This window comes from Panicum hallii, chromosome 2 (genome assembly GCF_002211085.1).
Source record: "Panicum hallii strain FIL2 chromosome 2, PHallii_v3.1, whole genome shotgun sequence".
NCBI lineage: Eukaryota > Viridiplantae > Streptophyta > Magnoliopsida > Poales > Poaceae > Panicum > Panicum hallii.
The window spans coordinates 50,636,933-50,652,704 of NC_038043.1; the positions used below are offsets into that span (position 1 = coordinate 50,636,933).

General features: G+C 44.4%; 2 protein-coding genes across 3 annotated transcripts; both read right to left on the bottom strand.

Annotated features, from left to right (window-relative positions):
- Window positions 1-548: 548 nt before the first annotated feature.
- LOC112881848 (protein TPX2) lies at window positions 549-5,662 on the bottom strand. Of its 2 annotated transcripts, none has more exons than XM_025946743.1 (23): window positions 5,268-5,662; window positions 5,048-5,136; window positions 4,886-4,947; window positions 4,747-4,783; window positions 4,603-4,664; window positions 4,411-4,508; window positions 4,119-4,305; window positions 3,936-4,044; window positions 3,749-3,850; window positions 3,505-3,600; window positions 3,178-3,348; window positions 3,000-3,062; window positions 2,832-2,912; window positions 2,672-2,748; window positions 2,499-2,577; window positions 2,289-2,417; window positions 2,106-2,195; window positions 1,896-2,015; window positions 1,648-1,814; window positions 1,455-1,563; window positions 1,261-1,320; window positions 1,084-1,178; window positions 549-987 (listed from the first exon to the last, which is right to left on the bottom strand). In XM_025946743.1, exons 1-23 carry the CDS (start codon window positions 5,419-5,421, stop codon window positions 903-905), a joined length of 2,322 nt encoding a protein of 773 aa, XP_025802528.1. In that variant the 5' UTR covers window positions 5,422-5,662; the 3' UTR covers window positions 549-902. The 2 variants fall into 2 exon arrangements, with proteins under 2 accessions (XP_025802528.1, XP_025802527.1); XM_025946742.1 differs by having other exon boundaries at window positions 4,119-4,308.
- A 739-nt stretch (window positions 5,663-6,401) lies between these two features.
- On the bottom strand, window positions 6,402-14,273 carry LOC112882229 (serine/threonine-protein kinase svkA-like). Its single transcript, XM_025947238.1, has 20 exons — window positions 13,992-14,273; window positions 12,716-12,772; window positions 12,158-12,185; window positions 11,924-12,046; window positions 11,656-11,767; window positions 10,217-10,254; window positions 10,044-10,097; window positions 9,484-9,552; window positions 9,295-9,411; window positions 9,119-9,187; window positions 8,791-8,870; window positions 8,574-8,702; window positions 8,261-8,504; window positions 8,094-8,189; window positions 7,833-7,997; window positions 7,619-7,743; window positions 7,390-7,516; window positions 7,047-7,171; window positions 6,793-6,954; window positions 6,402-6,716 (listed from the first exon to the last, which is right to left on the bottom strand). The coding sequence occupies exons 1-20, from the start codon at window positions 14,084-14,086 to the stop codon at window positions 6,677-6,679; spliced, it is 2,055 nt and encodes a 684-aa protein (XP_025803023.1). The 5' UTR covers window positions 14,087-14,273; the 3' UTR covers window positions 6,402-6,676.
- Between the last annotated feature and the right edge of the window lie 1,499 nt (window positions 14,274-15,772).

The following is a 15,772-nucleotide window of genomic DNA, read 5'->3' on the forward strand; positions in this document are numbered from 1 at the left end:
CCTGTTCAGACTCTACTCGTGAACATCAGTGAAAAAGCGTTTTTCTACTTAAGCAAGAAGTCGATGCTCGTGGCATCTGAAAGAAGCAAATGCTGAAATTCCTGCAACCTGAAATCACGAGCCAATCCTTCTATTCCTACCTTGCGATTGGCCTACGCCCAACCTGGTCAAGTTGTTTGAAAAAAAAAATCGTACGCGCACGCTACCTGCAGAGAATTGAACAAGTCCATCGCATTTTTCAGGGCCAAAAAAAGGGATGGCGACGCGTGAAGGCGATGGGAATGCTTGCATGATGCTTCAGAAGTCGGCAGTGTTCCCGTTGGTTGGGTGCAGGTCAAATTCATTTGCCAGCAGGGGGGAGGCATGTGACTGTGCGATACTTAACGATCCACTGCGAGATTCATGTAAATGCTGCCTACTAGATTGTGCAGTCCTTTTTTTTTCCTTAAAAAAAGCCTGTCCGGATTGTGTTCAGATGAAGCACAGATTTTAGGAGTTTGCTAGTAAGCTTAACTTTAAATCCCAAGTTCCGTGACACTGCTACTATCTAGATCCACCAATGAAAGCGAGTTCAGTGGCGAGACAAAAAATCAATAATAGTAGTAGTAATCGAGATCACAATACACAGACTCAACACCAACACACACCAATCTACAAGATGAACGGCAATCGCCGATCCTATCTGGCCCCCTCCCTACAGGAACAGCATACACTGTGTCAGCTGTCGCGACTGACAAGATTACAGTTATTACAGCTCTTCGCAGAGAAAGAATCGTAGTAGCCCGGGCATCGACGGCAAGATAAAGAATCTTGGCCGTCAAGGAAAGAAGCAAACAGCAAGCTGTGAGGTACAACAGTTACAGCTACAACTACGGACTGAGCTTGAGGGGATGATAAGGTGATCATCTGATGAAGGCATGCCTCCTCGCGCCTCGCTCGTCCACCTGAAGCTGCGGGGACTTCGGACGGGTCACCTGCCTCGTTGATCTGTGAAAGAAGCAGCAATCGCCAGTCCATCATGAGTTCAAGTTCATGAGGTTGAACATACACTGTGGATGACAAAGTTTAAATGTTTTTACTCACTTCTGCGGTCGGAACGGCCTGTCGAACTTCGGGAGAGGCCGGGCGTGCGGCACCATGGATCTCCTCAGCTGCTTCAGTGCCTTCTCTTCCTCAATCTTCAGACATAGGTTGCCATCAGTCGATCAGCAAAAGCAGGTTCAAGAATGAACCAACCTGGGGAGCAAGAAAGATGTGTACCTTTTGTGCGAATTCATTCTCCTCTCTCAGCCTTTTGTAAGTCTTTTCTTTCTCTTTTATCTGCATCGCGCAAAAACATAAGTAAAACTTTTTCACATCTGAAGAGCTGTTTCACAGGTGCCAACAAAAATAGCAATACCATGCTCCAGTAAATAACTAAATAAAAAGAAGATCCATATGGAACATCGACTGACCATATTATCAAATTCTGATCGCTGAACTGCTCTCTCATCAACATGCAATGCAAACTGTTGAACTTCGGTGAGAGGCTTCCGCTCTTTCTCTGGAAGTGGGATAGGATCCCTGTGACAAGATTACAAAACCTGTTTATGTATCTCGCTCACAAAATAGGGAAGAACTTTTAGGAGAAATGGCTGCATGTCCTACTCTTTCAGTATAGGTTGAGCTTTGACGATTCTCCTTTGAGCCTCTTCCTGCTCTATTCTCTCCCTCTCTTCCATCAGCCTTTGCTGCTCTAGTTCATGCCGCACTGAACTCTCCAGTTGAAAGCCTTCTGGTCTTGTACAAGGCTTTGGTTCAGGTTTAGGTGGCACCTGAACAAGGGTTTTGTTTAGACAGGATGAATCAAAAAGATGACTGCAACTGAAAATGTTCGTAGTAAAATTTTCACATACCACCGGATAGTCTGTGGTGTATGGGTATGGGTTAGCTTTGTGAACCCTGGCCTTTTCTTCCTCCATCTTCTTCTGTAAGAGCTGTGCTTCTAGCTGCCTCTCTTTTAAATGACCTCTTTCCTGCAAAAAAAGGTGCATATTATTTTGTTGCAGCAAACATGATGAGAAATGCCACGAGTGCTTTGAATCGAAAGTTCATATTTCACAAACCTCTGTGTGAAGATTGAAAGGGTTTGGTCTGGTGAGTCTGGGCACATCTTGCCTGTTGCTCTGTGAAGAACAATCAGAGTACAGAGAGAGCTGCAAAATAGGAAAGAATTAATAAGATTTGAAAAATGCCCTGATCAGAAAACAGTTGAGTCGTTATGCCACAATGTGACATTCGATAACAACCTTATCGAATAAGTCGGCGACTGAAGGAGGGCCCAAGCGAGCATCAGTAGAAAAATGGAACTCCTTGGGAGCTGTCACTTGAGGCTTTGGGTGGGCAAACACACCAATGTCTCCCTTGCTCTCAAGAATCTGCAATGAATGAAGCCAAGAAATGAAGATCCAAATTCATGATCTAACAAAATCTATATGCCACTAAGAACTGTATAGTACCTTTTTGTTCAGTGGCTTGGCCTTGAACTTGGGGGCCTTCTCCAGTTCTTCTAGTTCAAGTTCCTGAGAACTTTTCACACTGTTGAAAGATGATGTTAGAATCAAGCATTATTAGAAAAATGGCCAATGTCTAATTGAAATGGTATCATTGCTTCTATGTGGCAAAAGCAAACCTTGGAGGCCGAGCACGCATTGCTGTATGTAGCTGTGGTGGCTTGGGTTGTGTCAATTTGAGTGTCTTACTTTGACTCTGCAAGATTGAAGCACTGAACTTAGTAAAAAGAAAAATAACTGCATCCTTATATGGCAGAGCTAGGCAAGTAGCAACTTTACCCGAACAGTATCTGCGGACGAAATTTCTGAACAGGTGTCCGCATATCGTGTTGCTCTCTCCATTGTCTTAAGATGGAACTCCTATAGTTGATACAAATAATCAAAATAATCAACCGATGAAAATAGTGTCTTTCATTCATGAATTTGCCATGATGATAGAATACGCACATTGAATTCAGGGACATGCGGAGTTTTCCTTGGAAGTGGAGGGAATGATGGGGCTTCAGCTATCTGATAGCAGAAAACAACTAGTCAGCATGCGGTTAAAGTTAGACAAATCTTCTTTCAACTAGTCAGCATGTAGTTTAAAGTAAGAATCTTCTATCAAATGTAAGCAAATTATTACCTTTTTGTTGAATGGCCGTGCTCTGAACTTGGGGATCTTGGCCAGCATTTCCTCCTCTAGCTCTGCAGTGCTCTTCACTCTGACTGCTCGGACTCTGTGGGAAGTCTGAAGCTCGGGTTCCTTTGGTCTGGTTAACACAAGCTTAGGCCTTCCATGTAATGCTGCATCCTCCTGCATAAACAATCCGGAGGTCAAGCTACTTCCCTTAATTAATTATCAATGCTGTTTTCTTGATTCAGTATTCCAGTTGTAATAAATATACACAGTAAAATGGAGTTGTGCATGTGCAATGACAATGTAATGACAGAAATGGGATGTGATACTTACAACAGAAAGAGATCTGTTGTTATTGATGCTCATCTTTCTGGTCCCTGATTCAAACTTCTTAACCAATTCTGCTGCAGATACATATGGAGTCACTTCCTGTGAAACGCCCCAGGAATCATTTATCAGATTCACCAAAAAGAGAACACGCCACACTTTAATGCTATCTCAATCCAATCCCCCACTAAACTTTAAAAGCAAGGCTCTCATTAGTGGCAGCCTGGCAGGGGAGCAATTTTGCAGATACCTTCACGGAGTGCACATCCTCATTGGCCCTCCTCATTTCAGAACTTCCTGCTAAATCAGCTCTCCCCTTGTGAGGCAGCACCCTGGTCTTGACATTTAATATCTGAGCACAACAGCAACAAATGAATTATTACAACATCACAATGGCATGGACTTTACAAGATCCATATTCTATCCCATTCCCTTACCTGTCTGACCCTTCCATCATCGAGCTTTTGCCTCTTCACCGCCTGGTTTTCTTGCACAATTTCGGCAGCAGAAGTGGCTGCCTTTCCAATCCCCAAATCATGACCACCCCTGAAAGCCAATGACTAAGACAACGGAAACAATCTCAGGATTGCAAAATATATACAGGTGAGCTTGACTCTTACTTGACCATGCTCCTCTTGACGCTCATCGAGCCCATAGGACCTGCTTTGCACAGCGCCTGCGTCTTTGGCGTGCGTGCCTCAGTCTTCAGTGAGGATCTCGCACATGTTGAAATCGCGGGTGCAACTTTGATGGCAGGAGGAGGAGGAGGCCTCTGCAGCTTAGGCGTGCTGGCAGAATCACCATCTGCTGCTAAAGCCATGCAAGTGTCGAAGTCATTAAGAAATCACAATTCCACCCACAGCGCACTGATCAAAGAACCCAAGGGTAAATAGTTAGCAAATAGCAACTCACATTTTGCCGCGGGATCTCTGGGAGGGAGGAACTCGAAAGATTTGGGCGATTCTTCTTGAGCTGGCGGTGATTCTAAAATTGCCTCGGAATATGAAGCACTGGCCAAAACAAGGAGGGCAGAACTCGTTCAATATGCAGATCGCGGAGCAGGAAATGAATATGAGACACAGATTCTTAGTCAGAAGAGGTTACCTTTCCTCCTGCTGCTGGCTCCCAGCACTGGCACACGTCCCACCAGGATTGCCCTCAGTGACCTGAAGAAAACTTCAAATGTGAGCAGAACTTCTACTGAAAACTGCAGAGAGAACACTGGGAACCAGGAAGCAAATCACGTACAGATCCGAATGATGGGTCCTTCTTCTCCTGCGTACTCCTGAAGACATATAAGAAGAGGGGAATAAGAAATTAGAGTAATTAACTAGCTACCCTGATGAATCGTAGATGAATTTCAGAAAGGGATGTCTCCGGCGCTTACCCAACAGTAGAATCTGCTGAGTGGACGGTGACGCCTCCTCCTACCGCCTCCACTGGCTCCTCCTGCACAGTTACAAATACACAAATCGCCGGATGAGAAGAACGGAACGAAATAGCCAAAATCGGGGCGGAACCGACCAATCTCCTCCCGTTTTTTTTTTACCTTCAGAGCCGGCTCCTCGGCTTCCGCGAAATCGCAGAGGACCGCGACCTTGGACTCCACCCTCGACTCCCTGATCCTGGGGTTAAACGCTGCAATCCGGAACAAGGGGGGGAATCAGGAAAAAATCGGTGAGGGAAATCAGGGCTGAAGCTGAGGCGGAACTTGGAGGGAGGGAGAAGGCAATCGACTAGGAAGGCCGCGGCGGCGCGCAGGTACGTACGCGATGGGGCGTGGCTGCGGGCGGCCTCGAACCAGCTTTCGGCGGCGCGCACGGCCTCCTCCGTCTCCTCGTTGATGAAGTCGAAGAACCTCGGCGCGGAGAACTCGTACGCCTCGTCGATCGCCGCCGCCGTCGTCCCCGCGTCGGGCGCCATGGGTGGATGGGGAATCGTAGGGTTGATGCGGAATCGCCGCCTAGAGCTTGTGGGGTGGGGGATCAGACGCTAGGTCTCTCTCTCTCTGTCTCTCCGCGATTAAGCGGTGGGGAGACACGAGTGAAGAAGAAGGGGAAGCGTCGGCGGTTGGGAGGGATCGGGAGCCTTGGCGGCGGGGAGATGAACGTTGGGGCTGGTGGGGATAGGGGTAGGGGTCTCCAACGGTCGGGAGGTTTGAACACTGTGCCAAAGGGGCAAGGCTTTAGTGAGGGATTGCCATGGTGGGTGGGTCGGGTGCACGCGCCCGGCGCGCAACGGCTATTTTCCCGGTGAGGCTGCGGGTGGGCCCGGGGGATTAGCGGTTGTGGGACACAGATTTACTGGCGGGTCACGGAGGGGGCCAACCAGCCCAAGGGCAGAAACAGAAGCTGGCCGCAGAAGGAAAGGATGTCGTCAACCCGGCGTCCAGCTGTGCGTCTCTGACAGCGCGTCGGCCGCTCTGTCCCGGTCGAGCGTCCAAGTCGGTTCGAGTCGCTGGATGGTGGGACCCGGCCGAGAAGAGGTACCCCCGATCGACGACAACTTCTCTCGGACCGGTCCCGTTCAGTAGCGAGCGATACACCGTTACATACCGATACAGATTGACCAGACCATTCCAGCAACTAAACCGAACGTCGCATACTGGGAAAAGAATGCAAGTTTCTACATTGTTATTGTACTTGGCTACCCACGGAGTCGGAATGCTTCACCAGTCCGTCGATCGCAACGTCTGCCTCTGCCACAATCAGCAAGTGATTAGCAAGTACTAGCCGGCAGTCAACGAGGAGCGCAATTACAGAGTGCGTGCCAACAAATTTCACCGACCCATCGTCCAAGCTTCAAACCAGACTCGCGAGCACAATCGCCACTTTCACTAAATGTTCCCGCCTACCCCTTGAAACTAGTAGTAGTAGTATAGGTAAAAACTGAAGACAGAATTCTGGTCCAAAAAGTTCACGATATTTTAAATAGATGGCAACTGGTAAAATTTTGGATATGTCGGCGTTGTTCTTGAGATGTTATACAAGTACAGCGGTGGAAGTTATATCAGAAAATGAGCAGGAGAAATGTTAATTCACCATGAACACAACAAATGAAACAACAGATGGTTGGGGCCATCTAGCAGAAAGAGTTCTAAAGATTGCATTATGTACACTCAAAATTAATTATACACCGAATCAAAGATGAAATATCTCTTCTTTTTGTATCGCATGAATCAAACGGAATTGAGGTCTTGTGAAACTTGGTTTTGCCACCTGCAACAACAGCAGAAACTCAGTCCTTGTTATGGCTATACTATGTAAGGGAAAAACACAGGAACTGGGGACCAACCTTGTTAGAAGGAACCTTGCCAGCGGGCTTACGGTAGGAGCAGCCAGTGGTGGCGTACTAGCTAATTTCTTGTAGCTTGCTTGTTCGGAGGGAGGTTCAGGCTTCTTTGCAAAAACTGAAGCTGCCGTCTCCTGAAGGCCTTGCAATGAGGACTCCTTTGAGCTGCATCAAAAGGAATCATGAGCAATTATGAGCTGAGAAAATGAGCAGGGTCTATTCTCGAGAGACAGAATGAGAACAAGTGATGGCCCAACCTCCCTAGCCGGTGTAGCAATCTGCCAATCAGTACTTCGCATGATCCAGGTATCTCATGTTCTAGATCCATCAAGGAATCAAGGAAAGCATGAACAGCGGGCCGTTCAAACTTGTCACCAGTAGCCTGCAGCATAATTGCAAGAAAGTACCGAGTTGGAATAGAAGACTGGAGGGATTCAAAGTTATAAGACTTGTCTTATCAAATGCACTAGCACTACTAAACCATTGTCAAAAATGAGGATGAATTAATCAATGTGGCAATTTGAAAGGTAGAATGAACATGTCAGTAGAATCTAACTGAGAAAGAACTAAGAGAAAGAGGGAGCATGCCAAACACATTACCTCCTTCAAACAAGGGATTATCAATGACGAGATTGTAGGTGAAGCTACAGAACTAGAAGCTCGAGAAGCTGATTGTCCATCTGGTAACTGCCGTGATTTACGACCTTTTTGCATGTCTAGACTCTCACTAGGATGAAGAATATAATTTTGTCAAAGAACACTTAAACAATGGGGCACAATGTTTCTACTTTCGAATTTAAAACACGGATATAAGTAAACTTGGAAGTACCTTTGAACATCTTGACTATTTACTCCAGAAGATCTATGCGCATGTGATTCTTTTTCATGCCTGTTGACAACAGGTCTTTCTCGAGCATTTCCCTTTCTTAATCCAGCCTGGAGAGCAGCCTTTGCCTGTACGTACCGAGAAGTACATTAAAAATTATGCATTTATTAATAACCACATACAGAAAATAGGAAACAAAATTATTCATCCATGTCACCTCTGCAAGGTTAACAGCACTATCCTCTAGTGAAGCGCTTGATGCTTTTTCTTGGATCCCCAGCCTTGACCTTGAAGATCTTGGAGTTTCTGGGTCTTCAATTTGACTCCGAACAACTGTCCCACTGGAAGACGTATCTTCATATGAGGAGAATCTGCTGGGAGGCTAACAAATGAGGTGTATCAGTTGCTGCTGCTCACAGGATAGTAGGCCTATTAATTATTTAATTTTACAAATCTAACAATGACATTTTTAATTTACCTTGGAACTGTGGTTGCTAGCTGCTGCTGGGTACAGCTGAGATGTTCTTGAAGTCCGTAGCACAACTGTTCCTGACCCACTTACAGATTGGTCATTCTGGCAAAGAATTTTAGTTAGTAAAATCATCAAAACTTAACGAAGTTGCATGCCACATATCAAAATCTCACATCATCAGTAGAGCTTTCTAGTCTCCCACGATCATTCAGAGATTCTTCAGACCCAGTATATGATGACCTCCACTGATTTTCTCGATCAGCTGTACGTCTTGGTGTATTTGGACTTTGAGGCACATCAAATCTACTATCCTTGGTGGAGGCAGTCTGAGGGGGCCTTGAAACAACTCGGATAGTTCCCGTGCCCTCTGATCTATCAGGCAAATCCCAGCCTGTAGCTTTTCTGACTGTTCCTTGACTACAGTAGAAAAATAATCAGGTGTGTAAAGACGGAAACGAAGTTTACTTACTGTTTTCTTAAATCTACCTCAAAGGTGGAGCTGCATCTTTTGCCCTATCAACCTTGATAGTACCTGTACCAACATCATCTTCTTCAACATGTGTTTGGCCATTTTGTGTGGCATCCATGCGTTTCGCAGCAAATTTTGGCCGCTCTCTGCCCATGCCGGCAATAGAAGCATACAGCATGAATGAGATGAACACTGATACAATAAATTATCAGTTCAAACAGTTTAGCAATTAACCTTATTCTCTCCAGAAGCTTCGAAGTCTTTCGGGCATTTTTTATGAAACGATGCTTAAGAAGGTCCTTGGCACTAGGCCTCTGCGAGAAAGTGACAAAGAGAACATTAGGCACAAGTGAGGAAGAATATAAATTTAAATGTCATACCAGCTTACATATTAAATTACCACGTTAATTATTGCCAAATAAGAAAGCACGACATGAACTCAGGATTTTAACTAAAGCACAGTATACTAACTAAAATGGTATAATATATATGCAAATCAGGTACATAATGGTGCAGAGAAATGGCTCATGTCACGGATAGAAATACAGAACAAGGGTTTTACCTCTGCTGGATTCTTCCTTAAACATAGTGACACAAACTCTTTCATTGGTTTAGAGAAATGCTCATCAAGCTGCATATTAATAAATATCATTTATCCTCTTGCACAGAAATGCATAGCAATGCTTTTGGTAAGTTGCAACACACTTGGTAACGATTGTTGAAAATGAATCAAATGACCTGTGGAGGATTTTCACGAGGTATCATGAAAAGAACTCTCATGGGATGAATATCTGCCAAAGGGGGTTCACCTTTTGCCATTTCAATAGCAGTAATACCTAACGACCAGATATCTGCCTGCATTGAGACACAACTTTGTCTAAATAAGCGCTCGATAAGAATAAAACTGCTTAACAAATGCACAATTACCTTCTCATTGTACCCTTCAGAATTTTGAATAACCTCAGGTGCCATCCAAAAGGGAGTTCCAACAAATGTCTGAACAGTTCAAAATCATTAGCAGCAATACAAAGGTTCGCTCTCTAATCTATCTAAAATTGTAAAGTGCAAAACAAAAAAAAATCATATTTCTCAAATCTAGCCACAGATTACACAGGTTATTCCTAGCTTTACAGTGAACGATGTAATGATTAAAAGATGCTACCGTACCTACATGCTCCATTGAGCTGAACAGGATCATATACGAATGTCCAGCAGCACAGCACATATATAGAACAGTCAACAAGTATTGTTTTCAATAGGGACTGACAGTTTAGTCATCTGGAAATGATAGCTAATCAGTTTACAGTAAGTAACAAGGGGATTTGATTCTATTATCTTTTGTTCCAAGGATTTCATTAATGAGTAGAATGTAAAATCGATCATCTAGGCCAGTCAATTTGAGCGATAGTTGAGGTTTAAAAGGTTCCTGATGCATACTCAGAAGTATTGAGCAACTTGACATGATCAAAGAATGGTTAAGATGGTACCTTTCTCCTAGACATTGTTTTAGTCAGCTGTGCAGAAACCCCGAAGTCTGCAACCTATGTAATACACATGGTAACATCACAATATGTATTGTAGGCTGGATATTAAGAATAGCAGTCACAATGAAAAACATTCCTAAATGTAGAATCTTCCACAAGTATTAGGAAAATTATACCTTCACATCTCCACTTTCAGTGAGGAGGATATTTGCCGCTGCAAAATATCAAACAATTTATCATTGCAATTTACATCATGCTGGGCATTACATGAAAAAACAGCATTGGCAACAGCATATCCTGATTAATTAGTCCTTGCACAACAACAGGATCATCTGTGTTTGTGTAATAAGCTCTATGTTTAACAGTATCAAATATAATGAATCCTTACATGTCACACTGAGTAAATGGTTTGGATTGGCAACCGTATTATTGCATGCTAACCCTCATCTTTCCACATAGAACTTTTAAGGTAGATTTATTTGACCATAACCCTTCGCATCACTATACCTGTGGAAGGACATTACCAACTGTCCACTAAACATGTACCCTTTAGATTTGTAAATAGGGTGGTTTGGTATTGGTGTTGCTCTCGTTTACATCCACCAGTACCTCTAAGATTTCGAATTTATCCGGTCCCATGCTACTACCAGCAGTAACGATTCTCCAGCCACCCCTTCAGCATCTTAAGTTCTTAACCCAACCAAATTTTAATTGAATAGCAAATAAGATCCAAATGTTTTCGTACAAGCAAGGAATTTAAATGGAACAATTAATAAAAGGTCAAGTAACTTTATTGTATCAATGAAGTCATAGTCAACTAATTTGATATGCAGTACGCCCTCCGTTCCAAATTGTAGGTCGTTTTGGCAAATTTAGATACATAATTTTTGCTATGTATCTGGACATAGCATACATCTAGGTGTATCGCAAAAGCTATGTATCTAGATTTGCCAAAACGACCTACAATTTGGAACGGAGGGAGTATTAGATATGTTCTACACATCCCAGGACGGGAATGGAGTGACTACTTGATTAGGGTAGTTCGAATGGAGTGGATAGGTTTCCAGAAAAACATTTTGTAATGCAAGAGTAATACAGAATACATTTAATTGTTGAGTGGATATGTATCAACCAAGCAATTGTTGAATCAGACTCGGTTCTTACAGAATACAAAAAAAAAAGCTTCATGTCCATTGGTTTTAGTTTCTTATAGTTAACAGACAGTCAGACAGACAGTTAATGAAGGTGTAATACACTGCTTATGTCTCTGTGGCTGCTATCAATCAACTGGCCGCATAGCCTCCAACTAGATAAATTTATTTCCATGACAATGATATATACCTAACTAGCAAAGGGATTACTAAGACCAAAGGGAAAAGATCTATCAAGATATATCACATACACTATGCAACAAGGTAAGTCAATCTGGAAATATTATCCATTACCACCTAAAGTAAACACAACTTAAGGGAAGGCTCATTCCAGTTTACATCCTCCTAAGATTGATGTGGCTTGAAGAGTTCGACTGCTATTGGGTTGGTAGTTGTTCCAAATAGTTGCAGGTTTTCAAGAGAAACATCCAGATAAGAAAAGGGAAAGGGGGGAGAAGTAAGACCTTTAATATCACGGTGGATTTTTCCTTCAGAATGCAGATATTCAATTGCATGTAACAAGTCCCTCAGAATACATGCGATAGACATTTCATCCAGAGGAGGGCCAGCTTGAAGCTGTCAAAGAGATGAAAGCAACAGCAACATTCAATTATCACCCAAGTAGTTTATCTGATGCTTGGCAAATGGCAATGGTATAACATTAACTTCACTTCTATCTGCATTGTATTAAGCATTGTGCTGGGTCAATTGAGAAGGATATACAAAACATACAAGATCAGCCACAGAACCACCAGCCATGTATTCCATTACTATCCACAGTTTAGTCTGGTGAAGATAAGAGCCGTAATAATCAGTTATATAAGGGCACCGGCATTGTGACAAAACAGATATCTCCTGCAACAGGAAATAAAGCCTTTTAGGGAAAGAATTTTCCATAACAATGCATGTTAAGTTGATCCAATGATAACGTAGTATCCAATATAGAGCACAAGGTGAAACTACAACCTTTTGTATGTCTTCAATGTCATCCTCACTGCATGGAATTGGTTGAAAAGAAATTAATAAATTGGAATAAATTCTTGGCGGAAGAAAACAGACCAGAAAAAAACAAAGAATCTATAATGAAAATATGTGCCAATTAGTTAAGTATTTTGCAAGGAAAATTTAGTTACAGATGCGCAATGAGGTACAGGGCCTGGTAAAGTTTGCAGTTTCACGGCGAGTTTCTTTCCAAGGAAATCTAGTGGTGATATAATTATATGGTAGTTTCTGACATTGATTAGAGGGAGTGGTCAATCAAAAAAGAAATAGAGGGAGTGGAAATGCATGCAACCATAAGGCTCGACATGGGCATCCATTTCACAGAAAAGCAAAACTTCTCCATTCCTTCTCCATTTTTTAAAAACATACACACGCACACTCATTCACTACAATCATTTTTTTTATTCAAAACAAATAAGCATTTTTGGGAAAAAAATAGAGGGAAATATTACAGGTGGAGTGAAAATAATAACTAATATGTTGAAAAAGGAAGTCAAGGTAAAATCGATGTTTTGAACTCACGCTTCTTCCAGATCAATGACTTTTATAGCAACCTCCTTATTCAATTCCTTGTCAAACCTACCAAAAAAATAACACAAAAGAATATTGAGCAAGCACTGAAATTCAACATAAAATGAGGTAGGAGAAAGGATAGAAGTACACAACTCATGTGCGAAATTTAAGGGGACCTAATGCCTATGGATATGAGAGAAAATATTCAATAGCTTTTAAAGTGAAAGAAGAAATAAGGAAAATGTTATGTCATTCTCCATGCAAAATTGCAAATAGCACACCAACTTTGATGTGCATTATATGTGAAGTAAACAGTATAAATATATTGAGGAACGATACAAAGTACATAGCGGAATTTCCATTTCACATGCTAACTATTGTCTATTCCAAAGGTAAGAATTTAAGTATAGAGGAAACAACATATGGAAGTTGCCTAGGCAGTGAGTTACAAACAAATTATTAACCAGTTTCCCCACGTAACATGCACACCCTTTATTTTTGAGAGCACGTGAAGCTCGCGTATCTTTTCTTTGAAAATTCGAGGAAAGAAACCAGTAACAGCCTACCCCTCACTTAAGTGTGTCGCATCATAAAGCGCTTATGTTCTACATGAACAAAACAATTATACCTTCAGTCATGTGAGCAAGCATATTCCTCAGTCCTCACAAGAATGGCATTTCCCCACATAAAGATAGCTATTAATATATAGAAAACAAGTCGGATAACATGTGATCAATATTTCAAAGGTCGGTTACGTAGCCGCCTGGGTGGCGCTAGACGCCACGGCTAATGCCGAGCCCCAAAGTTGCTGCCTAGCCTTCCTAATGGGCCACTACTCACTAGGCGACACCTGCATATCGGTTTTTTAGAAGCAAAGCTGCCATCCAATACTAGAACCACCCAATTAAAGCTGCCATGCCCTGCAAGCTCATCTTCGTTAGCCACTATACCAACCCGTGTTCGCCAAAATCCCTCACCCAGCACTCACCCCAGATCCCATGAAACCACCAATGCCACCGAACAAAGGTGGACAACATCACGAACGCCACTCCGCTGGCCACTCGATCACCTAATTCCCAAAACTCAACGCACGAATTCCCCGCTGGACCCAGCCCCGCCTCGAGCCCCAACACTCAAATCCGCAATGCCGCTCGACCGGCAGCAAAACTAGCGGCTCAATCGAGCGCGGCCACCGCCCGCCGCGCATCAGCTCGGAAATCCGCGCGATGTGATAGGAGGCGAGAAGGAAAATTTGGGGGCAGGAGTAAGAGGGCGTCATCCGTACCCTTTGTAGACATCGCCGAAGGAGCCACGGCCGATGAGGTCGCGGCTGCTGAACCGCGCCTCGATGGCGGCCGCCATCGACGCCGAGTCCGACATGCCTTGCTACCCCGAGATCCGGCAGCCGGGCTAGGGTTTTGGAGGGCCGGGATCGCTGCTCGCCGTCTTCCTCCTGGCGCTAGGTTTTGGATTCGGGGCGGCGTTCGTCTCGCGCTACTCGCTGCCTCCGGTTTCGCCTATTTCGACAGGTCGCGAGATTTGGCGTTGGTGCCTGGTTTGCGTCTGTTCGTCCAGGAGGGCTGGGCTGCCTGCAGAAGGTGGGGGCGGGGAGGTCAGGGACGCGATAGACACTGTCGTGTGGGGCCCCCTATAATGTCCCTTCCTCAGAGGTCTGTCATCCGCGAAGTACTGCACAGCTCGCTCAAAAATTATTTGTGGAAATTCGTGATTCCCCGCTGCTGATGAGTAAGGTTCGCGGAGTGGGTGAATGTTCGAGAAACGAAATGATACCTTAATACTTTGGATCGGAGGGAGCAAGAATGTGAGGCACAATATAACTGGAGTGTGTTTCAAAAAAAATATTTATTTGGAGAAATAAAAATTATGTTTTTTTGTTACGCACCAAACATCGTATTCAAGAAAATGTTGCATTAATTTTGGCCTATCGTGCTTTGCTGGTGAGGGTTAATAGGGATCGCTGTTCTCGCATGCTTGCCAGCAAGCGTGTGATAGTGAAGAGTGGACTTTGAGAACAAATGGAACACAGTACAGTCCTTTAGCATGAAGGCTGGGAGATGTTGCATAAACAGGCCGTGAATAGTGCAAGTATCAGGGGATGTGATCCATCCTTCCATCTAGCACTAGCACGCATCTGCATCCTGGTACTCCTGGTTGCCGTCATGTTAGGCTCAGCCAGTGTCAGCGATGATCCCAGCTCGATTGGATCGGACGCGTCGGACCCTTTCCCGGGCCGGTGCCTGAACCTCTTGACCTGAACGCAGCCGCAGTGCCTGTTGCTCCTCCGGAGCGGCTCGCCGCCGCCGCCTCCTCTTCTGCCTCTCGCGTCGGCGTCCTCTTCCACCTCGCTTTCCACGCGCCCTTCCCGCACTGCCACCTTCTTCCTCGGCATGCCAGCGCGCTCCGCCAGAGATTAGGTGCTGGTCAAGTCGCCGTTCTGCGCCGCAGCATCAGGTGCAGGCGTGCAGCGTCTGGAGCTGCTTCAGTCTCTGGATCTTGTGGCATTTCTGTTGTTGCTTCTTCTTGTGCCAGTTCTGCAGGAAACCTGTTCGTGAGGGTCTGAAGACCCTTCTCTTCGAGCATCGAAAGCGGCAGCAGCATCAACTTCTTTGGGGTGGGAAGACTCGACGAGTTCATGGATCCGAGGAAGGGCCCGATCTACCTCGTCTGGGAGTGTCTGCTGCATGAGAAAATAGCCGATAGGGAATTCCTTCGTGATGCCTTCCACCTGCAAATGAAATGGCAATGCCACTATAAACGAGTAGAGGTTACTGTATTCATCAAACTGAGACTGTTTGTGCGGTGGTTGCGCGCGCGGGGTGGGGTGGTGGGTTTTTTTTTTGGGGGGGGGGGTGTTGAGATTGAAAAATTGGGAATTCAAACATGTGGATCTTGCATTCGGTGCATTAGGACGGTGCTGGTGCTTCCAACCAATCACACGGTGCAAAAACGGCAACTGAATCAGATGGAGACATAGTACTTAAAAAAAGCAATATTCCTAGCTAATCAAGCGCACAGCGGGGGAGCTATGCATCGTCTATGTTACAA